Source organism: Clavelina lepadiformis, chromosome 9 (assembly GCF_947623445.1).
Source record: "Clavelina lepadiformis chromosome 9, kaClaLepa1.1, whole genome shotgun sequence".
Classification (NCBI taxonomy): Eukaryota; Metazoa; Chordata; class Ascidiacea; order Aplousobranchia; family Clavelinidae; genus Clavelina; species Clavelina lepadiformis.
In genome coordinates this window covers 1,474,937-1,496,120 of record NC_135248.1, presented here as the reverse complement: position 1 = coordinate 1,496,120, position 21,184 = coordinate 1,474,937, and the positions used below count along the sequence as shown (strand labels likewise).

At 36.9% G+C, this 21,184-nt stretch overlaps 4 protein-coding genes across 7 annotated transcripts; 2 read left to right on the top strand and 2 right to left on the bottom strand.

Moving 5' to 3' along the window:
- Positions 1 to 6,990: 6,990 nt before the first annotated feature.
- Positions 6,991 to 9,598, bottom strand: LOC143471328 (protein FAM228B-like). 2 transcript variants are annotated; one of them, XM_076969777.1, is made up of 8 exons: positions 9,507 to 9,598; positions 9,252 to 9,343; positions 8,694 to 8,825; positions 8,447 to 8,560; positions 8,180 to 8,374; positions 7,783 to 7,932; positions 7,527 to 7,693; positions 6,991 to 7,282 (listed from the first exon to the last, which is right to left on the bottom strand). In XM_076969777.1, exons 2-8 carry the CDS (start codon positions 9,339 to 9,341, stop codon positions 7,069 to 7,071), a joined length of 1,062 nt encoding a protein of 353 aa, XP_076825892.1. In that variant the 5' UTR covers positions 9,342 to 9,343; positions 9,507 to 9,598; the 3' UTR covers positions 6,991 to 7,068. The 2 variants fall into 2 exon arrangements, with proteins under 2 accessions (XP_076825892.1, XP_076825891.1); XM_076969776.1 differs by lacking the exon at positions 9,507 to 9,598 and having other exon boundaries at positions 9,252 to 9,500.
- A 403-nt stretch (positions 9,599 to 10,001) lies between these two features.
- LOC143470939 (profilin-4-like) lies at positions 10,002 to 14,117 on the top strand. 2 transcript variants are annotated; one of them, XM_076969237.1, is made up of 4 exons: positions 10,002 to 10,175; positions 11,973 to 12,101; positions 12,401 to 12,535; positions 13,618 to 14,117. In XM_076969237.1, the coding sequence occupies exons 1-4, from the start codon at positions 10,125 to 10,127 to the stop codon at positions 13,750 to 13,752; spliced, it is 450 nt and encodes a 149-aa protein (XP_076825352.1). In that variant the 5' UTR covers positions 10,002 to 10,124; the 3' UTR covers positions 13,753 to 14,117. The 2 variants fall into 2 exon arrangements, with proteins under 2 accessions (XP_076825352.1, XP_076825353.1); XM_076969238.1 differs by lacking the exon at positions 10,002 to 10,175 and adding an exon at positions 10,238 to 10,398.
- Positions 13,375 to 16,454, bottom strand: LOC143470940 (centromere protein S-like). 2 transcript variants are annotated; one of them, XR_013119440.1, is made up of 5 exons: positions 16,437 to 16,454; positions 15,983 to 16,076; positions 15,042 to 15,127; positions 14,282 to 14,385; positions 13,375 to 13,894 (listed from the first exon to the last, which is right to left on the bottom strand). XR_013119440.1 is itself a non-coding variant. In XM_076969239.1 (5 exons), the coding sequence occupies exons 3-5, from the start codon at positions 15,084 to 15,086 to the stop codon at positions 13,756 to 13,758; spliced, it is 288 nt and encodes a 95-aa protein (XP_076825354.1). In that variant the 5' UTR covers positions 15,087 to 15,127; positions 15,983 to 16,076; positions 16,294 to 16,311; the 3' UTR covers positions 13,375 to 13,755. The 2 variants fall into 2 exon arrangements, 1 of the variants encoding a protein (XP_076825354.1); XM_076969239.1 differs by lacking the exon at positions 16,437 to 16,454 and adding an exon at positions 16,294 to 16,311.
- Positions 16,455 to 17,852: 1,398 nt separating this feature from the next.
- LOC143471066 (uncharacterized) lies at positions 17,853 to 21,158 on the top strand. The gene is made up of 8 exons (XM_076969412.1): positions 17,853 to 18,206; positions 18,367 to 18,494; positions 18,570 to 18,762; positions 19,011 to 19,116; positions 19,295 to 19,491; positions 19,700 to 20,154; positions 20,676 to 20,867; positions 20,960 to 21,158. Exons 1-8 carry the CDS (start codon positions 18,154 to 18,156, stop codon positions 21,028 to 21,030), a joined length of 1,395 nt encoding a protein of 464 aa, XP_076825527.1. The 5' UTR covers positions 17,853 to 18,153; the 3' UTR covers positions 21,031 to 21,158.
- The last annotated feature ends 26 nt before the right edge of the window (positions 21,159 to 21,184 follow it).

The following is a 21,184-nucleotide window of genomic DNA, read 5'->3' as shown; positions in this document are numbered from 1 at the left end:
AATCACATGTCATATATTTAATATTGTTATAATCAAAGAGATTTTAAGTGTTTTAATGTCTTTGTTATGATGAACCACTGTACAATTGTCCTCTTTTAGTCCATAGCGATTCCTAGTTTATGTCATGCATGAAATATCAACATTCGTTGTAGGTTTGATATGTTCGTAAAGTGAATCGGGACAGGGGTACACGACAAAGCAACATTTCAAAATGCTAGTTTAAAACTTAATTTTGATATAGAGCTTATATTGTTTATACAGTATGTTTAAGCCTACGGTTCCTAAATATATTGTACCTTATGCAGTTTATAAGCTTCCATCTCTTTCAGCAACAAGTCGTTGTTATGGTAGTAAATGGTACTACAGTTAGAACACTTCTGAATGTGTATTGGTATCACTTTATCACCGAACCTTCATGTATCAAAACAAATTTTAATAAGCAGTGTTAATTATCATTCGCCGGCAGTGTGCAACCTCTTGCCGCGGCTTCGATTCACTATACTTGCCGCCGCGTCAATTCACCGTTCTTACCGCCGCGTCACTAAATCATTGTTGCCGCCACGCCAATTCACTGTACTTGCCACCGCACCAATTCATCGTTGCTGCCGCCTCGTCACTTCATCGTTGTTGCCGCCGCGTCAATTTACCGTTGCTGCCGCCGCGTCAATTCACCGTTGTTGCCGCCGCGTCAATTCACCGTTCTTACCGCCGCGTCACTTAATCGTTGTTGCCGCCACGCCAATTCACTGTACTTGCCCCCCCACCAATTCATCGTTGCTGCCGCCTCGTCACTTCATCGTTGTTGCCGCCGCGTCAATTTACCGTTGCTGCCGCCGCGTCAATTCACCGTTGTTGCCGCCGCGTCAATTCACCCTTGTTGCCGCCGCGTCAATTCACCGTTGTTGTTGCCGCCGCGTCAATTTACCGTTGCTGCCGCCGCGTCAATTCACCCTTGTTGCCGCCGCGTCAATTCACCGTTGTTGCCGCCGCGTCAATTCACCGTTGTTTTGCCGCCGCGTTAATTCACCGTTGCTGCGGGCGCGTCAATTTACCGTTGTTGCCGCCGCGTCAATTCAGCGTTGTTGCCGCCGCGACTCTGTTCTACTATCGCAGCCATTTGACCACTCGACGCTTCCATTTATTGCTCGCCGCCGAGTCAGAATACCGCGGCGAAACAATCATGGGCATCGGCGGCACAATGTAGGAAGTGGGTGGCGGTAAGAAATTTTAACGATTTTTAAGAATATAAGTCCTTAATTAACCACTAGCTGCTATAGGCGATAATATAATCACCCAGTTTCATAAAGAGGTTCAGTATTTTTAAATCAATAACAATGATATTTGCTGTAATTATAATTATTAAAACACATATATATCAAACTTTAGCAAAAAAGTTAAAGCGTAAAATATATTCCGGCTAATTGAAGTGTTATAATTATTTCTCCAAACTGGACAAACGTATCGTGACAGAAAAAAGACAAAATGCAATAAATTTTTACTAAGCTGTGTTCTAAAAATGAAACGATAATGAAGAACACGTGGAGCTTTATGACGTATTGCGTTCAGTTACCAAAAGGACTGGTAAATTTCTTAACCTTCCAAATCAAGTAGATAGTTTTGCATTACGTCCATCTCCATCCAAAGTATTGTGTCCATTTCTTGCCTTTTTATACTTTCTAATGAACCAACATGTACTGTAGTGACACTTGCCTTGCGGTATGCATACTGTTCCGAAATACACTTTATGCAGGTTATTTGACCCCATCTTTTATAGCAACAAGCCGTTATTTCAACAATCAAAACACTTTTAAATTGAGTTTATGTTTTCCACTTTATCATCGAATCTCCCTGCATCAATCAACGCAGATTTAAAAAACTATATTGTTACTCATCGTTCGCCGTCAGTTTGCCGCCTCTATTCCTCGCTTGCCGCCGCGTCAATTCACTGTACTTGCAGCGGCGACAATCAATTAGGTTTGCCGCGGCGACATTCAATTATGTTTGTCGCGGCGACAATTCACTGTTCTTGCCGCCGCGCATATTCAAATTCCAAATTCGCCATATTCTACCGCCTCTCAACACGACCTACCGCTAACTCACCACTCACGGCGGCAGCTACGTAATTGATTTGCAAGCGATGGCATATTAAGGCGGGAAAAACATTTGGCTAAGTTGTAAATGAAAGTGGCAAGCAGCAATTTGATGGCGAGCCTCATCATGCAGCCTCTTTCCACCATTTGATTTGTCCCTTGGCATCTGTTACAATCAATCATTTTATTTTTCGCCAAAAGCGCGGTGGGGACGAAAAATCAAGCCAGTTGTTACTGATGCGCGCCTATGAACATGAAAAAGTGACAAAGCCAAAAAGGCTTAATACGCGCTCAAGAGAAATAACGGTAATACTTAATGGTAACAACTACAACGTCCACTAAACCTATAATTAGTTAAATCCATAAAACACAAGTTGAAAAAGCGAAAATTAAGCAGACGAGCAGGTGGTGTGTTCAAGCAACTGATGAATGAAAATTGCTTTAATGCTGTACATCAAGAGAATGGGAAAAGAAACCCATCGTAAAAGAAACCCCATCCTTGGCTAGAGCCCGGTTTCTGGTGACCATAGCACTAGGAAATGGCGTTGTAGATTAGCCCGAGTTTGTACAGCACGAATGCACACCAATGACATTTCGTTTAGTTTTTTTCATCTCTAGGTCGGTGCTTTCTTGGTTGTGCAATGTGATTCGATTGTAGACTATTGCGTCCTTTTCCATGGCTGTTTTTTTCCATGGCAGAGATTCTACCGAACGTCTTATCGACTTAAATCAATCAATAATATCAGGAGAGTAGCGATATTAACATATTCCATTCCACTTTATCACTATAGGTTGTAATAATACAGCAATGTGTGAGCATAAATCATTTTCTTCACGGCCAAAGCGAATCGGGATATTTTATGATGTTTGCATATTGGCTATTTGCATTGAATGTGGCCCACTGCTGTACTGTAGGCTACACAGTACTGGGCCTACGCCTAGTACTGACTACGCAGTAGGCCGTTTCTATTGCGTAGAAGGAACCGAAACTGATGATTCATTTGCCCACAACCCCGCACACACACCACCCCGCACACACACAACCAACGCAGCGCAACGACCGGATTGTTTGCCAAACAATGAATACAGTGGTTTGCTCTTGTGTATGATGTATTATATAGTTCATATCAGGAACCTAAAATTTACTAGAAAGCTTTGAAAAAGACAAACTTTGTTTGATATGCATATTATCGACAGCTACAGAATACAGTTATGTTAAGCAGTGAAGTTGAGGGAGATATGTCCACTCTGTCCTCTCCCAGAAAATAAGTTCCTGCTTCATCTTAAAGTAAAACTTTGTATAATTTCGTATTCACTCATGCTGCAACTGTACGGTTCACCGTGTCAAGTTAAGGCGCTTATGGGGAGCAAAATCGTCACAACATCTGTTCGTTCTGTACACGTTTTAAAAACAGAACTTCAGCAATTTGGTGAATTCTGAGGCATTAAGACTTTTATGCTTGTTACGAAAGCTTTTTTTCAAATTTGTAGAAAATCCAAATAGGATTTTCGTTATCGATTTTCGATAATCCGTTCGCTTTGGTTTACATAAAAGCCTACACACATTTATATGTTAAAAATATTTCTTACTGTTTGTAGTTTGTGGTCACTTAAACAACACAACTCACAATAAAACTGCTTGTTTTATTGAAACATTGACGAATAAATCGAGTCAAATTTCGTCATATGAAATGTCTCGTTGGCGACCACAAAACCCTTCCCAACGTGGCAAGTCAGTGCAGTAATTCATCCAAATCAGAATATTACCGCCCACAGTAAACTGCTTATTCAAGTACTTGACGCATTCCTCTAAAATCGGCGGTTCTTGGAATTGCATCCACCCATAAACACATACCAACGATTTCTCAAACTTAACTATTCCGGTTCTTATTTTAGTGCCTACGGGCAGTTTGTCATCGGGAATTGCATCTTCGGGATTCCGGTTTGCGCACTCCTCAAGTATTTCGAGATAATCTGCTCGTAGTGTAAAAGCAGCATTGAGAAGCTTTTGTGGTTGAAACTCATCTTTTAAGCTATTGAACTTCCTTGGATTAACAGACTGAAGTTTTGTGAACGAGCCATAGATTGCTTGTACAGCGTCTTTCCACAATGACTTCCCCTTGTTTATTTTTTGAATCCTTCCCCAGATAAATTCGTCATCACTTGGCCAAATAATCAACTTCCAATAAACACTTTCGGCAAGGCTTTCGTTTAAAGAGTAAATAATTTCATTTCCATTTTTTAACCATACCACGCGTTTTGCCAACCGTGCTCTAAAATAGTGGACTTCTGCTGTCGATTCTTCCATTTCAACAACGAATGAATATCTTTCAACCGAGTTCCAAAAACACTGAATTGTTACCTTCATAAGTAGACTGAACAGAATCTCGTTCACCTGTGTTTCATATCCTTGAGTTATTTTGTCGCCCTTTTTTCAAGGTTGAGAGAACTGACAAAAAAGGATCAGATTGGCGGGTAACGCGGTTGCTGTCGAAATTATTGATTAAGTTGTTAATATCGCTACCCTCGTGGTATTATTGATTGGTCTAAGCTAAGTCGATAAGACGTTCGGCAGAATCTCTTGTATTTTAGAAAGCCATGGACATGAACGTAATACTCTACAATCGAATCACAACGCACAACCAAGAAAGCACATGGCGGTAGCATAGTCAAAATAGAAATCTTAACAAGTACTTTATACCTATCAACATAAGTTAAATGTCCAGAAAACTATTGGTAAGAAAACAATACTCTACCCCCTTCATTTAAAACTGTTGATTTGTCACGTGCAACTCAGCTCTGACGAAACACATCAGCTGTGTATTTGACTATAATGCGTCACAGGTAGAAGTGCTGTGTTTGCCTCCAGGCATATTGACAACAATACAAATATTTGCCTGGTGTAAGGCAGAAAGTAGCTATTGCCAATGTTTCGTTAATATTTACGGGTTTATTTTATCAAGACAAGGTAACTGATATAGGATAAAAGAATAATACAAGATAATCAAATAAAGGATCAGAATAAACGTAAGCCGGTTGATCACTTTTTATTTTAGCAATCTTGCCGCTTCCATTCATCGCTTCATTATCCTTCACCACTCGCCGCTCATTTCCGTCAAGGCTGTGGCTGCATTCCTATATAAGTGGTCATGCACACAACGCACTGTCTTATAAAATCTGTTTCCCTTAATACGTGGTACAATTACCAAAATATTTCTGTTTAGTCTTGAACAAATCCACCGTAGTGAGTGCCCGAGTGGTTAAATGATGACAGTTCACCCTTGCTAAATCGTTGATAACCTGACTATCAATTATTTAGGTTATTTCGTTCGTTGTTTAAATTTTTCAGGGTAATAAAACGGAACGAAGAACAACTTAAAACTGTTCTCAAATCTTTTACACGCATCATAACCTCGTTACGCCGCCACCTTGGGTAGAGTTAGATATTTATGGCGCGTAATTTTGAATTTTACAGCGCACTAACTTATGCCCATTGACACTTAAATGCATTTCAAGTAGATGGCGCTATTACAGGTATTACTAACAAAGATACACTGCCAGGTAGCGGCAAATGCACTGCGAGGTCGTCACAGGTAAAGGCGCATGAGAGTGTTCAAGAAAACTGTTTTAATGATGTGTTTAACTTGTTTTGTGATGACTGCACATAACGAGCTACATTGTTTGTACAAACAAACGATGATATTAGTAATGGATTATTTTTGAACTAAAGTTTCGTCTCAATCTATAGCGCACGCGACACGTGCATGGAAAATGAAGCTGATATGGGCCAACTTTTTACCGTGAAAATGTATATGTCGCCACCTATTTGGCGCAAAAAACGTTTTCAAAAGTGATGGCGCGTAAACTCCGGTGCTGTATGAGCCAACAGAACAATGCCATCTGCTAGTAAAATGGGATGGTTACTTTGCGCTATACGTAGGTTCTTGAAGTTTTTCAGATTTCATGCGCCAGGAAATATCACTGTTGGGAAAATGGCGTTCGAATTATGAGTGTAGCCTATAATGGAGGATAATGTTAGAATGCTACTCTTGCAGTTTTCTTTCTAAATCTCATCTTTCAACGATACGACATAGAGCTGAAAGGTAGATTATAATGCAAGGTGGGCGGCTTTTACGTTTTATTTTTAAGAAACTGGCGCACGCTAGAACCGACATAAGAGTTTTTCTTGGTGACTCAAAGTTTTAAACTGGCCAAGCTTATTTTTATAACCAAGAGCCGAGAAGCCCGAGAGTTAAATTTACTGAATTAATCGAATTCATCTTTTGATGTAGTTCTTTTATAGGTTGAGATTTGTTTTCTGTAGGAGGTTTTTAGCATTCTGCGCGCTTGCGTGTAAAGAAAGTGAAATTGCGACACAAATGTGCCAGAGTGTGAGTAGACTATGAATTTGGATCCAGCCCGAATTGTATTTTCAGAATTAAACCCAAACCTGAGCCTGGAGATTCTGGCACGGCTTAAAACTCTGTGATAATGACATAACTGCTTTATTTCTAAACACAGCATTTTACTGATAGAAGAGGTTTCAGACTAAAACAATAACAGATTTTAAAAGCTTTGCCAATTGCGGCCGTAAAGGTGAAAGGAATTATCTTAGCTACTAAAACGCCACGAAACATCATGGTGCATTAAAAAGCTACCTACACAATACATAGAAAATAAGCTAAATGTGAAAGGTAAAATGAGAAATGAGAAATGAGCGTTCTACGCTAAATGATTTGCCTAAAAAGGAAACAAGCTAAGAGTAGGGAGGACTGAGTATAAAGTCTTAGTTAGTAGATAAAGACAAGCGATTGACATTTCGGTTGAGTTTATTTATAAAACACAGCGTTGTTCCAAAGGACAGCAACGATTTTCTCCATTGTTGCTCAATGAATGCGAGCTTGGCACGAGGCTTGTATTGCAATGTTGGCACAAATTGTGGAAGACAGTGAAAAATAAACTCGTGACGTCACAACACTCAGGCAGTCGTTGTCACCGGAGGATTTGCGAATCGAACGCGCGCGGTTTTTCCCGCATTGTCAAGTACTGAAGCCGACGGCTTCGTTGTTGGAATATTGAACCGTCTTCGCTTTTGGATCCGTAACTCGCGGTCAGCGACTTCCGGTGCGGTCGTTTTGTTCCACGTCGAAAAGTCAATATTGGCGAGGTTGGATGTTCGGGTTATTCGTAGCCTGGAAACGTAATTGGAAGGTTATAATCCCGTTTGGTACTTAGGCCTATTCTAAAACCACAAATTCGGGGTAAACTATGGTAAACTACACTGACTGTCGACTAAACTACCCCGGATGCTGTTACTACTGCGGAACTACTGTAATATAACTATTCATCAGGTTTTGGGTTCGGTTCTGCTGGAATCTGTGCCGATATAACTAGGTTTAAATTCGAGACAAAAAATAACAAAAAGTTCAATCCAACCTGCTCCGGTTCCGTTCTGGGCTCTCCATGTCTATTAGAGACATCGCAAGCCAGGTGGAACAGTTTGTCTCGTGGCGTCCAAGCGGTACGAGGGGGCTTGGCGGAAGTCTTCTGGCAAGAACGACGCTATCAGGTTCGACCTCTCCGGTTTCACAACGAATTATGACCTAAGCAATCATTCATTGTTACTTAACATTGTAACAATTCTTTTGTGTGGAGCAAAACAATGAAAATTGTTTCCAAAACAGTATCTCACTTTGTCTTCCGCGATTCTACGACGTTCTGAAACCAGCAGGGGATCGTGTAAGCGGCACGTTCGAGCTTTTAACCCAAAGGGACTTGAAGCACTGTGTAGTGTAAGCGGGTTATATTCTTTTTCTGTTATGACATCAAGAAAAACAACACCCTGAAAAATAAACAACTGAATATCATTTCATTCATTTTCGAATAAGTCGGTATAATTTTTGCAATCCCCAACAAAAAGCAACTGTTTGAAAAAGCTTAATTAAATCAGCACAAACGATGATCCGATTAATTAACTTCATTTCATTTCGAAGAACTCCATTTCTAGGTGACTTTAACAATGACCTCTCGTAGCGAGAGATGCCAGACATAGAAAAAAAAACTTAACAACAACGTAAAGTGCACTTTACTTTTTTGTTGCTGTAATCTAGATATTGGTCGTATTCTTTTCTCCTTTGTGTGTCAATTTTATCAAACCCGCTCTCAATCGATCTTTCAACTTCTTTTCTAAGTGGCACGTACACTCGTTGGTGCCACTTCTTGTAAAGTAGTTCCTTTCGTCGGAGGTTTAAAAGATCCTGTTCCTTCAGGTATTCTTCTAGACCCTATTGCATAAACAAACTAAGTTATTGTAAGCCACAAAATGGTTTTCCAAACATACCAACATGCAAGTCAACCTTAACGAAGTTTTCTTCATTGCTTAAAACCCTATTGTACAATTGCCGCGTGTGGTGAGTCTCTACGCTGTGCCGGTCGCGTATCCTTTGGAGGGACTTCTGGTTAATCCAATCCTATCGAGTGAAAAAAAACTTGTTTAGCAAAAATCCACAACGTTTTGTCAAAATATTTTTTCTTGTTTAATTTGAATAGTCTTGTACTACCGGTACAAGTTAAAAACAGCATTATTCTCGGATGTAACAGAACCTTGATCTGATTTGTGTGTCCTAAACTTGACGAAGTTGTGGAAGTAACGCGGCTAATTTTTCCTGAAAGAGATTTTGATGACGATTTGCTTGTTCCAGAATGAGGCAGTTTCCAGTCGGTGACTTTGGTATTCTGTAGGAATTAAAAGCAAATTAGTGATGGAAGCGATGATGGATGATTTTAGTTGTTCAAAGTTAAAATTGAAAACGTTTAGACAACTATGATGTTCCTCACTAAGTTTTACAGACAATCATTGATTTTTAGGCCCACTAATTTAGTTGATTAAGTTGTATTTTGACTTGATATCTTCAAGTCACGCAAAAAAATCAATAATAACAATTTTTTCAAAACAATTTTCTTGCAATTGTCAAGTTCAAAATGGTCCATTCTCATTGGTTTAAATAACTGTGATATCCAAATAAAGTTAAGTTAGCAAAGGATTGGAAAAAATGGAGATATGAAAGAGTAGCCTAAGCTAAAAACTAAATGTTTTCAGCAAGATAGTGACAGGTCTACTGTAGGCTACAGCTCAGGTATAGGCCAAAGCGTATAATTCACCCTTTCATCGTCTTTTTCCAAATTACCAAACTCTTCGGAGTAAAATTTGATCTTTCCACTTTGAGTTCGCGTAGGTCTGTTTCGTTCCATAGCTTTAATTGGAATAAACTTTCTTAACAAGCAGTTAGGCTATCGTACTCAAGCAAAAATTAGATGTCTTTCATGCAACTAATTTTTAATTTCAAGTCATGCTAAGCCTAACTTCAGTAAACCCACAATCAAATAAACCTGGTAAAGAACAATACGGTAAAATACCTTGCAGTTATTGTTGTTTGTTACTAGTTTGATTTTAAAACTTTCACCAAGTAACATGAACTATTTTGTATCAATTTGTCTCTTCACATCCGCCATTGTTGTATTGTTGCTGTAGAAACAACACTTTAGCGCTTACTGTGGCTGCTTTATTCATACAAGTTATAGGGTTAAAAGTTCACTGTATAAAAGAATCGGACTAAATCGTTAAAAAATGTAAAAAAACACAAAAGTGATTTTGCTGTCAGCTATATTGTTTGAAGTATTTCTAAGAGGTAAAAGTTTGCTTATCCTTAACTGACAAAATTTGTTTGCCTTTATAAAATATGTCTAGTTGTCAAGGACTCTTAATTCTAATAAAAAAAATCACAATTTTGCGCTTTTTATTCAAAATGACATACACTTTTACTCCAGCAATTACAATCTGACGATTGAAATGTGGTTTAATATTTTTAATAAACTAAAAAATTTCAAGGAGATTCTCACAAATTATTGACCGCAAGGTGACGTTGCCAGGTAACTGGCAAGTACAGCGAACTGCCTTTTAATTTAGTTGAGACTTACTGGTAACTTGTCCAGAAATCCGTTAACCTGTTCAATTGACACGTGTTTACTGTAAACATGGCTGACATGTGGATGGAAGCAGACCGCTACAAAATCAAAGGAGTCCCGGTAAGTTAATAAATCTACAGCAGTTGCTTTTCATAAAAGACTCGCTAACAATTCAGTTAAGTTTTGGAAGCGCTTGCCTTAGTACAGTATATAGTAGCTCATAGCTTTGTTAGTTGCACTTTATGGTGCAACTTGCTTCAGGCTTGCTGGCCTGAATTTGTAAAGAAGATTAATTTATTTTGCTATAATGAATATTGACTTTGAAGAAAAAGAGTTTTGGAGAGTAAGTTACATTTATTGATTTGTGTTGCTATTCATTAATGAGTGATTCAACTGTATTGTGTAGCCTATATAGTCAAGTGAAACATTGGCTTTTTATACCCATAATTTGTATAGTTGCAACTAAATTACTTTTTTGTCATACAAGATTAACTTAGGAATATGCAAAGCAAACATGCAGGTAGCAGATAGGTTATGAATCTAAGTCATTATTTTCATTTTGTATAACAGCTATTTTGATGGTTAGCGTATGTTGCTCACTAAAAAAACACAAAGCAATTTTATGCAACTGTTGGTGATCTTTTATTTGCTAGCTAATTTTGAATTTAATTTTTAATGTCAATGTCATGCTTCACACTTATGCCAGGATACATTCCAGGTGATGCATGCGCCAAAGGTCAATTTGTGGTAGATTATGACTACGCTGAAGGTGTGCTATGCCAACTGCATGCTCAGAGATAAAATAAAAAAGAATTGTGCTAATTGTGAACTTTGTGCTCTTTTTTGCCTAAAAAAGATAAAAACGAAAAGAGATCCTGCCTTTCCTTATCAATTCATTTGCTATGGATTCAGTCTGGTTGCTCCAAGCCGTATATTTGTTCTGTGCCACGTCAAGGTCAGACCAAATTTCCGCCACTTGGCTGTAGATCACGCCGCTCTTTGACATAACTCACAGGAAATGTTCACTCACTTGCATCTGTGTTAATTTTTCTCAATCTGCTGTATCATATAACGCCAACAGTAAAAAATCTTTGTCACCATTACGGTGACTGTGCACTCGAGCCTACTTATTAAATGAAGCTATGGACAATACAACCATCTGCATCCGATGAAACAAGCTAAACTTTCAGAAAGCTTGTTTAGCTAATCAAGCATAGCCTTTTGAGTTAATCTTAAAGTTGCTTTTTAAATTTTTTTGCTGCTGGGTTCCTTAAGAGGTTAACTCGGTTTTGCTTTATTAGTAAAAACTCATGTAATAAAGTATTACATTTAATACTGTGATGTAATTTATTTCATCAAATTTTACAGTATTACATTTAATACATATATATAATATACCAACATGCTTCACTTTGAAAATCCAAAGCAAAAGAAAACAATTTTGATATCAAGAAACAGTTGTTTTTGTGAATAGTCAACTCACCTTAACATGTTGTTAATTTCAAAATTATGCATCGAGAACAAACAACTTCCATTGTCATGCGATTTATTTTCATGAAGGCAAGTTCGCAAGCAGGTTGCCTGAGTCAGTTAAAATTTTTGTGACAAAAAAATCCCATTATTATGCTGTTTGTTTCAGAAGATACTTGAGTTCAACATAACTTATTTGTTTTAGGGCTACATAAATGGTCAGGCCCAGGCTGTATTTTTTTATTTTTGCACATTCTACGATAAATGCACTTTTGTTTCAATATAACTTGATCTCAACACTGTTAACTAAAAACTTGGGAACAAAAACTTATCAATACGATTACAGCTAATGCTTTATATCAAGATAAAGATAAAAAATTGTCAACCAGATATTTGTGCATGAACTTATGCTAACAGTTGTGTCAGGAATTCAATTTTTCTTGTCAGGATCGAGTGAAGATGAATCAACTGAGTAATCTCCTCCATGATGCACTGACCTCAACAGAACACGTGGAGAAGTGCGCGATTGTTGATCGGAAGGATGGAGAGATAAGAGCTTCATCACCAGGATTTACGGTGAGATGAAACGCTGAATATATTTTAAGTTGGATTTGTTGGCCATAGTAGTCAATTTTTTTATTAGGCTTTGTCACTTATTTTTATGTTGAAATGTATAATGAGTTTTGTGCTAGAAATATTTTTGTCCCCACAATGCCCGAAAGGAATTTAAACAAAACCACATTTCTGTGTGACCTACCAATTGTTTTGAAAGATTCTGTACTTGAAAATCGCAATGGGACATGGCAGGTTAAATCAACCCCATTACTGGTAAGATAGAAATCATAACACTCACTGTCCAAATTTTTTTCTCACAGCTTCCAAAAGATCAAATTCTTCACCTTCAGGAAAGCTTCAAGAAGTGTTCTATGATAAGGAAAGAAGGCTTACTCTTCACTGATAAAAATTATAGATGCATTCGGGCGGACAAGAATTCAATTTATGCAAAATCGGTATTTGTAGAGATTTGTGCTACCCTACTCACCTAAGTTATGTATATAGTATTCTGCTATTAAGGCGTTAGAGATAAATCAACATCACTACTGTTGCTATGCTCTAAAAATTTGTCTCAGTGCGTTTGCGAATTTTAAATTCTGACATACCTTGAAGGTGTGTCTCAAAAGTAATGGGACTGAAGCTGTATTATAAGAAGGAAATAAACGACGCTGCATATTTTTTTCTGTTAAAGTAATCTTCTCCAAGACTAAATCACTTTTCAATCCTTAACATATCTTTCAAGATATGACAATTGACCCCAATTGCTGTCTCCAGTATCTTGACAACGGTCACTCAGTCACATTGCTAAGTAATAAGAAAAATTCCTAACAATATAACAAGAACTCGTTGTTGTTGACAAAGACTATTTTTAGTCTCAGAAAGCTTTAAACAATTGGCAACAATCCAATAGCTTTTCCGATTAAACTCGCGTATTTACCTATAAAAAGTTCAAGAAGGATTGTTGCCCTCTGACAGCTTCTTTTAGTAATAAGATTCACTTCAAAAAAGCTACAGTCTTTGAGGACTCCTTGGCATAAAATTTTGAACTTAAAATACTCGCAGAGAACATATCTTAAAGTACACAGAGGGATCCGGCTAATTCAAACCAATTTGTCACGAGAGCACCGTGATTCTAAAATAGCAACACGAGATACAATGCCATAAAACATTTAGGAGGAACCTGTTAGTGAGAATTTCAAATTAATGAATTCCAGAATACCGAGTTCCCACTGTATATCTTTCTGTTAAATCGAAATAAAATCCCCAAAACTGTCCCCATTTTTACAGTAACCTGCCAGTTTTACATTTTATTTACAAGAAGCAACAAAAACTTTCTATTGAACAGTATATAGGTTTGTTTTGTTTAAATAAGCCAGCAGCTTTTCAGTAAACCAAAGAGGTATGCCAAAAATATAACGTTAAATGTTGCAATGTCATAATATCTACGTAAGCATTTACAACATTACAACTAAAACCTTTGTCAAAAATACTGAGTGTGCAATAGTTGCTGACGTAACAGAACATAATTATTTTTCAGGATAATGACGGCCTCATCGTCACCCGGGCCAATACTTTGATGATTATCGCAACGTACACTGAAAAAATGTATCCTTCCGTGTGCGTGGAAGCAGTCGAAAAACTAACGGACTATTTTCGTGAAAAGGGAAGGTAGCACTCAGTTTTTCATCTGCTCCAGATGTCTGTGCAGTGAAGATGTCTTTCTTGCCAACATTAAAACATCATCGGCTGATATTTTTTTCCGTCTTGCGTGGCGTGTGAACAACTCCAAGTCCTTTGCAAACATTTCAGACTGCCTGGAATACAGTGCACACAACTCTAAAATTCTTTAAATTTACAGTCATATAATTTTGATACTTTTTACATTGTTCATGCTATTTTATGCCACAGTTTCTATATTATTGCTCTGTACAAAGTTATATACATTTCTAATATTTACATATTTCTCATTGATAGGAAATGTGTAAATATTAAATTTAAAATGTGTCATTGCTGGCAAATATATTACTTTTTATTGTTTTTACGAAGTGGATACGAACTCTTCAGAATGTCATTTAGAAAATTGTCATGTGTGGATTGTGGTTCACGCTAGAACTAGTGAACTAGCACTACTTAGCAGTGTAATCTAACTGAACCGCACAAACAAGAAGAATCAGTGATATCATTTCCACAAATTAACAAACCTGTAACATATTTCAGCCAATGTGGCAATCGCCTGTTTGCTGTAAACTATCCCAGTTTCTTCCGAAACCTCTTGGCAAATTTTTGCAGTTGTGTGATGGATTACCTGGATTATAATTATAAAAATTTACTGGCACACGTTACATACATCTCCAGTCTAGATACAATGGATGACCCTATTCGTTGTCTATCGGGAGAAACTTTCGAATTTAATAATGTTTTAAATGCGCAACTGGCAACATTGCTTAATTTGACATACGCCAAAAGATAGTAATTCACAATAAACAGGCATGAAATGACCCTGCTTTGTTCAGATATTGGAAAAGTTCTCATGAAAATGAAAATGTGAGGTGAAAGCGCTGGATTTGACACTTCTATTTGTGATCGTCACTTTGACAATTAAGTACAGAATTGTTGCAAATAATTTGGCGTACAATGAGTGTGTTGGTACCTACCTGCTTTAAACGAAAATTCTGTTTCACTGCTGATGTTTTCAGGAAAGATGACAAAATAAGCGTTTAACAATTGAAATGCAAACTATAGTTTTGTTTAACAACTTGAGTCTCAGTCGAATCAACTTGTTAGCTATGGTTTGTTGAATGTTCATTAAACTGAATCTTGTGTAACCAGGTGAGAATGAAGTTGTATGTTGCGTTAGTATAATGCCAGTGGTACCCACTCAGAGAAATCCTTAAATTATTGAGAGACCGGGATTTTGATAAGGGTAAAATTTAACTCTTTGAAATGTGCTATGTTAATCACCTGCTTAAACTTCTCCTCAGTGATTTCTTCACTTTTATTCATCATTACCAGCAAATATTAATGGTTTTATTGATAATATTCATAACCTGCAAAAGTTGCGTATCAATTTCATATCGTTATTCATGCATATATATCAAATAATATTAGTGAAATGCACACATAAATCTACAGATGCAGACATAAATATTTGATAAATTTTTAATTAAAAAAACTCACAGAAGTATGGTATTAATAAAAATTAAATAGAGTCAAAGTAAAAGAGACAAAATAAGTGGTGTACATGTTTGAACCAATACAGAACACTTTGTGATAAGCTCATAACAAATTACACACACGCCATGCAAAACAAAATAATTTCCAATGCAATGTAGGTAATGCAACTCGTTTCTATGATAAAGTTTAACCACAAAACAATACAGTCCTGTGCAGATAATGTCGCATTTCAGGTTACTTATCTTGGCTGGCCCGTACAAAAATTGTACACGACCTAAAATTCTGTTAACAAAAAAAAACTGAAAATAATCTTGGTGGGATGTCATACGAATAAACAATCACCAATACACAGCAAACAGAATTGCAAGAATAAAATTTGGAACATGGGAATTCAAAAAAACACCATGTGATAAATTTAAACTAGAAACTAAAATGGAAACAGCGTACAATGCTGGCAAAATAATAAGAAATAATTCGTCAGTAGTCAAAAGTTTTAGGCTATGAAATGATACAGGAAGATATAAAGACAATGAATACAAAAAAACAACAGTACCAAGGATTCCAAAAGCTTTTTTACTGGCATGAAATAAATTTGTAAAATTTAATGTCACTTCAAAACGCAAACACTTATTCAAGTAAGTAACTAGGATTAGCATTTCTGCTATAACACAAATCCCAACAGTTATGCGTGCCATAACATGCACATATGTATGTAACATAAAATGTACCGCCATCACCAACGCTCCCGTGTAAGCATTCAGACTTCCATACCATAATGGTGTCCTTGCGTAGATGGAAACTTCAACCGCGTTACATTTTTTTCTAAAAACAAACCATAACATAAAAAACTCACTTTGTGTTTGGTGGTCAGTAATTGATTTATCATACCAGCTTTCCATGAAGTAACTAATTAAATAATTTTCATTACTTTTACTCAGTTTCGGTTTAATTCATAACTCAGGCCTACCACTAAGCACTATTTTGTTATTGTATTTTGCACAGTAGCCTAGGCCCTAGAACAACCTCAAAATAAGCCTACCTTTTAATTAAATTTTCATTCTCACACATTGGCATTGTCTAGCACAGGAAAGGATTATTATGAAGTAATTAAAACAAAAAACGAGCTGCGCCTATAGCAGCTTTATAAGTTATCTTATGACAGATGGAAGACAGCCAACCCACCAAAAAGGATTAGTTACAACTAAGGCACCTCCCTGGTCAATTGTAACGCTCCACCGGTGAAAATGTAGTCATGTGAACGGCATCGCGTTTACCACGGACGTCACCATAACCAGCTCATGCGCAAACGGAACTTCCGCTTTAATTATGATATTTCGAAAATCCAGAAAATTGGAAATGAAATTTTTTAATATTTGTTTGCATTTCGTTGTATTTCAATATTAAAAAAACTCAGACATGCCTATACAACAGTATGTACCAAAGTATCATTCAATTGTGTGTATTTAGTGGTTTTCACTGTAAACTTTACAATGAAAAGTCTATAACCATCTTTCCTATTACCTATTGGTCTCGTGTTTTCTAAACTTTGTTAGTTTTTCACATTTTTGCATTAGTGCGTAATATGTTTTCCAGTACTGTTTGCCTCCATTGCGTCAAAGACAAAAAATAAATTGAATAAATAGAAATTTTCAGCAATTTCTAAGCAAACAAATGGGTTAATATAAATTAAATATTTCAATTTACATTCATCTTATATCCCTCGGGGCGACGAAATGTTTTGCTGTTGGTGCACTTTCAGTCGATGCATCGATTATTATGTTAGTCAACAATCAACATGCTTCGATGAAGCGGCAGTTGTTAGTATGATCAGATAATTAGGCTGCATTTTTTCAGTTCGATCATTTTCATATTAAAAATTTTCATATTATAAAGTAAGCAAAAATTATGTGAGTCAATGAAAACTTGCACAAAGACAAACTCGAGAAACTACGGTAATGGTTGTGACAAGTTGTACGCAGTTGTATGTGATGTCTATCAGTTTCATGTTGTGACTATCCCGACGCTTCTGTTTCTGTTTATTGCTATTGTTGTCAAGCGATATGGTTACGTCAGATATCAAGTTACTAAAAAATTTATGAATTTTTTCAAGACGTTCAAAGGAGAAGTGTCCCAACTTGTTCGGGCACGGGGCTAGTCATAGATTGTAAAGAAACAAGTGAGCTGTGGCCTGTGGTGTTGGATTTACTCCTGCTCTAATTTTTAGCAATTCTTTGTAGAATATAAAAACTGTGGTACCGGTATAGTTTACTTGGGTTGGGTCTAGTGTAGAAGTGCACAACACGTCATGCATTATTATACTAGAACCCCACTTCCTAAGTTATGGCGTAATTTGGTTGTGCATTTCTGCACTAGATCCGTTTATTTTTCACAATTGTCTGTGTAAATGCATCATATAAGTTTTAGTAAGCTACTCCATTTTTCTGAAAGATGATTTTTTTAAATTAAGTTTATTCCGTCTTTTGGATTACAGAAGGGAATTGTTTAAATATACATGTCTTACTGGTAAAATTTAAGTTATGTTAACATGACAGGAAATTATTAGGCTTAGGCTGGATGAACTGTGATGCTTACTTGTATAACTTATAATGGATTAATGGTTAGCATGTTATTTTTCGTTCCCCCACTGACGATGATTAAAAATAAACGATATGATAGCTTTAAGCGTACAACTTTTTTACTGTTCAAAGTACAGACAACTTAAGATAAGAGCAATAGGCTCGCATAGACTAAGTGTTTATAAATACTTTATCATTATGGTTGTTTTCACTTGACTGATAAGTCTACATACTTACTTATTCAGACACTGAAAACTTTAATTGAAAGTATAACCGCATAAAAGAATATACATAGATTTTTTACATATTGGTTATGATGTATTATGATTGATTCTATGGGTAACTGTTTTCCATGGTCGAAGGGAAAACTCAGGGGGTGAGTGCTAATAGCAACAGCATAGGATAGCCAAACTTTATATCACAATTGTTTTAGACTTAAGACGTAATTAAACCGTAAAATCAAAAAAATAAAGCCAAAAAAAGGAAACTACCGAGCAGAGCAAGACATCATTGGAATTTTCTGATTTCTATTTTAGAAATATTTCGTTGATGATTGTCGGTCTTGACAATGCTGGGAAGACAACAGCTGCCAATAGAGTTCGGGGTGCCTCAATCCAGCACGTTGCCCCAACTGTGGGATTTTCACCAGAAACATTTAAATTTGGTTGGTCATGTGTTTTTAGTGTTTCTTCTTGTTTAAAAGCCTGCTCCAATTGAAACAATTTTTTATCCATTTCAGGAAAGTTTAACGTCACATTAATAGACCTTGGTGGAGGACGAAGAATTCGTGACATCTGGAAGAATTATCTTGCGGAGATTCATGCTGTAATTTATGTTGTTGATTCAAGCGATGTTGAAAGAGCTGAAGAATCAAAAAATGAATTAACGCAACTTCTCAGTAATCCTTTAGTTAAAGAGAAGCCAGTTTTACTGTAAGCTATGTACAGTCTGTAACGGTAAATTTGTGTATATTCAAACTTAGACTTGTATTCGTAGAATTTTGTTAACTGACATGATTCATAAAATTTAGAAACTTTTCAAAACCTTAATTAAGTTTGCTTCATTTTTCAGTGAGTTTTTATCTAAAATGAAAGCACTCAGCTTAGCCAACACTTTCCTCAAATTATTTCATTTCAACTCTTAATTGGTTGGCTTCTGCTAAACTTTTATGTTTTCACAGCTTGGCCAACAAACAGGACAAAGATGGTGCAATGGGTGAGGCAGACGTCTGTGACCTCCTCAATCTTGAAGAGATTGTTAATGACAACCGTTGCTTGTGTAAAGTTGTAAGGATGATCCATTTTTGTTGTATTTCTTGAGTTGGTTGTGTTTGTGTTGTACTTTTACTTCTTATGGTACAAGTGGTTATAAACAATTCAATTTATTTGCTTTTACGATAACTTTACGTTATACAATTATACGTACATTCTATCATATTTAAACTATATGTTTCTAACTTTTTAGGAGTTGATTACGGCAACTGCACAGAGCAAAAAAGATCGAACACTACAAAATGCCATGACTTGGTTGGTAAACCAGGTTGCTGGGATGTACGAAGACTTAAACGCCAGAGTTGAGCGTGACATCGAAGAGCGGGACATCCAAATCGAAGAAGATAGAATTGCACGAGCTGAAAGAGTTCGTATTCGCAGAGAAGAAAGGTATGTATCACTGTTTACTCTAATTAACTGTAATCCAAGTACTTATGTAAGTTTTGTATATTATTATTTATGTTTTGTGATTAAGTACTTAATCATATACTGTAGCTAGATATAGGGTTTATGCGACAAAACGTACGTGCATCGTAGCTCATGTTGACATGTCATGGCTGCAATGTTGTATCATATTTTCATTTTTCTTCATCACAAGAGCACGGAAGGAAGAGGAAGAAGCAGCTCAAAATCAAGTGGGGAGCAGCAATGAAAACATTCACGTAGTTGCACAAGTGAATGGAACAGATGATGCAACAAATGCGCTTAACGAGCGACATGTGGTGGATAACCAACACAGACAGGATTTAACCACATCCAATCAAAACGGAATGTTGCCCATCCTACCAGAAGAGGAAAGTCAAACTGGTCGTAGTTTATCTACCAACGGCAACTCAGCGAGAAGCGTGAAATCTGGCCTCGGTGACGAATTACTCGACGAGGAAGAACCAAGCTTACCTGGCTCAGCTCAATCAAAACGAACTTGTCCAGGAGAAGACTCGGGGACTGAATCATATCGACGGGTTCAAAGCAGACTTAGTGATATAGTTCGTGACACACCGTCTATTTGTGCAACTCCTAGTGGTGAAGCTGATATCAATGCTTCAGATAAAGGTTAGTTCACTTTGAACTACTTTGTATTCATGCACGCAGGGTGTACTGGACTTCATTTATCAATTGGAAGTAATTTTATCAAATTATTTATTTAGTTTTAATTTGGGTACACTCCATATAAATACACTTTTGAAGAAATGGATTTATAGATTGTTGTGGCACAGTGGGACTCCAGTTTGTGACCACCCTTTTGACAGGAACACCACAATTATGAGATAACTTTTGCAGTCCTGAATTTTTTTTTGTCTATTTACATGTATTTGACTCTCGAGATTAGTTTAGTACAAGAGGAATTTGCTAAAACAACTTCTGGGACCTTTATGGGTACATGGCTGATTGTAACTGCTGATAATTTGGCCTACTTTAACCAAATGCCGGTAATGGCACCAGTGTATGTCAGTCCCTAGGGTGGTGATGTTACTGAGTTCTCATGTATTTTTATCCATTACTGTTCATCAGTCAGTTATGGCATGATTTGAAATCTGTTACCATTATGTAAAATTTTAACTCAAAATTTTTAGATGAAACAGCGTCCATTCAAGGCAAAAAGAAGGGTAAGCGCTCGAACAGGGTTTCACCAATGCCTGACCACCCCCATGCAATTGTACTGGCGCCCTTAAAACCTAAAGGAAAGTTGTCTCCATTAGCGTCAACAGAAAGTGGATCCATTCAGTCTCAAAGTTCTCAGGACTTAGGAGTTGTGAGAAAACTGGGTGAGTTAGGGAGCCATTTCTAGCATTTGTTGTGACCTAGTAAATTACTTCCAGTGAATTAGTCTTATTTTTAAACAAAGTTACTACTTCAGATTACAATCCTCTACCACCTTTGAAGTTGAGCAAACCGAACGTTGAATCGGACGATGATATTCTTGTGTAGTATTTAAATGTATTTCGTATTTTTTTTTGCAATAGCAGTGCTTTATTGCTGTTTTGTGGGTTATTGGTGCTATTTTTTATTTTTCTACGAACAAATATAAACTAAATACACATGCAGTGTATATTTGCTGCTACGCGTTCAAATACTGTTTTCA

What these genes read in the sequence shown, in the direction of transcription:
- LOC143471328 (XM_076969777.1), bottom strand. Translation starts at nt 9,341, where the DNA reads ATGGAACGAAACAGACCTACGCGAACTCAAAGTGGAAAGATCAAATTT. An exon ending in GACACACAAATCAGATCAAG is followed by an intron (nt 8,561 to 8,693) that starts GTTCTGTTACAT and finishes TTCACTCGATAG; the next exon opens with GATTGGATTAACCAGAAGTC. An exon ending in GTAGAATCGCGGAAGACAAA is followed by an intron (nt 7,694 to 7,782) that starts GTGAGATACTGT and finishes ATGATTGCTTAG; the next exon opens with GTCATAATTCGTTGTGAAAC.
- LOC143470939 (XM_076969237.1), top strand. Translation starts at nt 10,125, where the DNA reads ATGGCTGACATGTGGATGGAAGCAGACCGCTACAAAATCAAAGGAGTC. An exon ending in ACAAAATCAAAGGAGTCCCG is followed by an intron (nt 10,176 to 11,972) that starts GTAAGTTAATAA and finishes TTTTCTTGTCAG; the next exon opens with GATCGAGTGAAGATGAATCA. An exon ending in ATTCAATTTATGCAAAATCG is followed by an intron (nt 12,536 to 13,617) that starts GTATTTGTAGAG and finishes ATTATTTTTCAG; the next exon opens with GATAATGACGGCCTCATCGT.
- LOC143470940 (XM_076969239.1), bottom strand. Translation starts at nt 15,086, where the DNA reads ATGATGAATAAAAGTGAAGAAATCACTGAGGAGAAGTTTAAGCAG. An exon ending in CTGAGGAGAAGTTTAAGCAG is followed by an intron (nt 14,386 to 15,041) that starts GTGATTAACATA and finishes ATTATAATCCAG; the next exon opens with GTAATCCATCACACAACTGC. An exon ending in TTGGCTGAAATATGTTACAG is followed by an intron (nt 13,895 to 14,281) that starts GTTTGTTAATTT and finishes ACTGTATTCCAG; the next exon opens with GCAGTCTGAAATGTTTGCAA.
- LOC143471066 (XM_076969412.1), top strand. Translation starts at nt 18,154, where the DNA reads ATGATTGATTCTATGGGTAACTGTTTTCCATGGTCGAAGGGAAAACTC. An exon ending in ACCAGAAACATTTAAATTTG is followed by an intron (nt 18,495 to 18,569) that starts GTTGGTCATGTG and finishes TATCCATTTCAG; the next exon opens with GAAAGTTTAACGTCACATTA. An exon ending in AGGAGTTGTGAGAAAACTGG is followed by an intron (nt 20,868 to 20,959) that starts GTGAGTTAGGGA and finishes TTACTACTTCAG; the next exon opens with ATTACAATCCTCTACCACCT.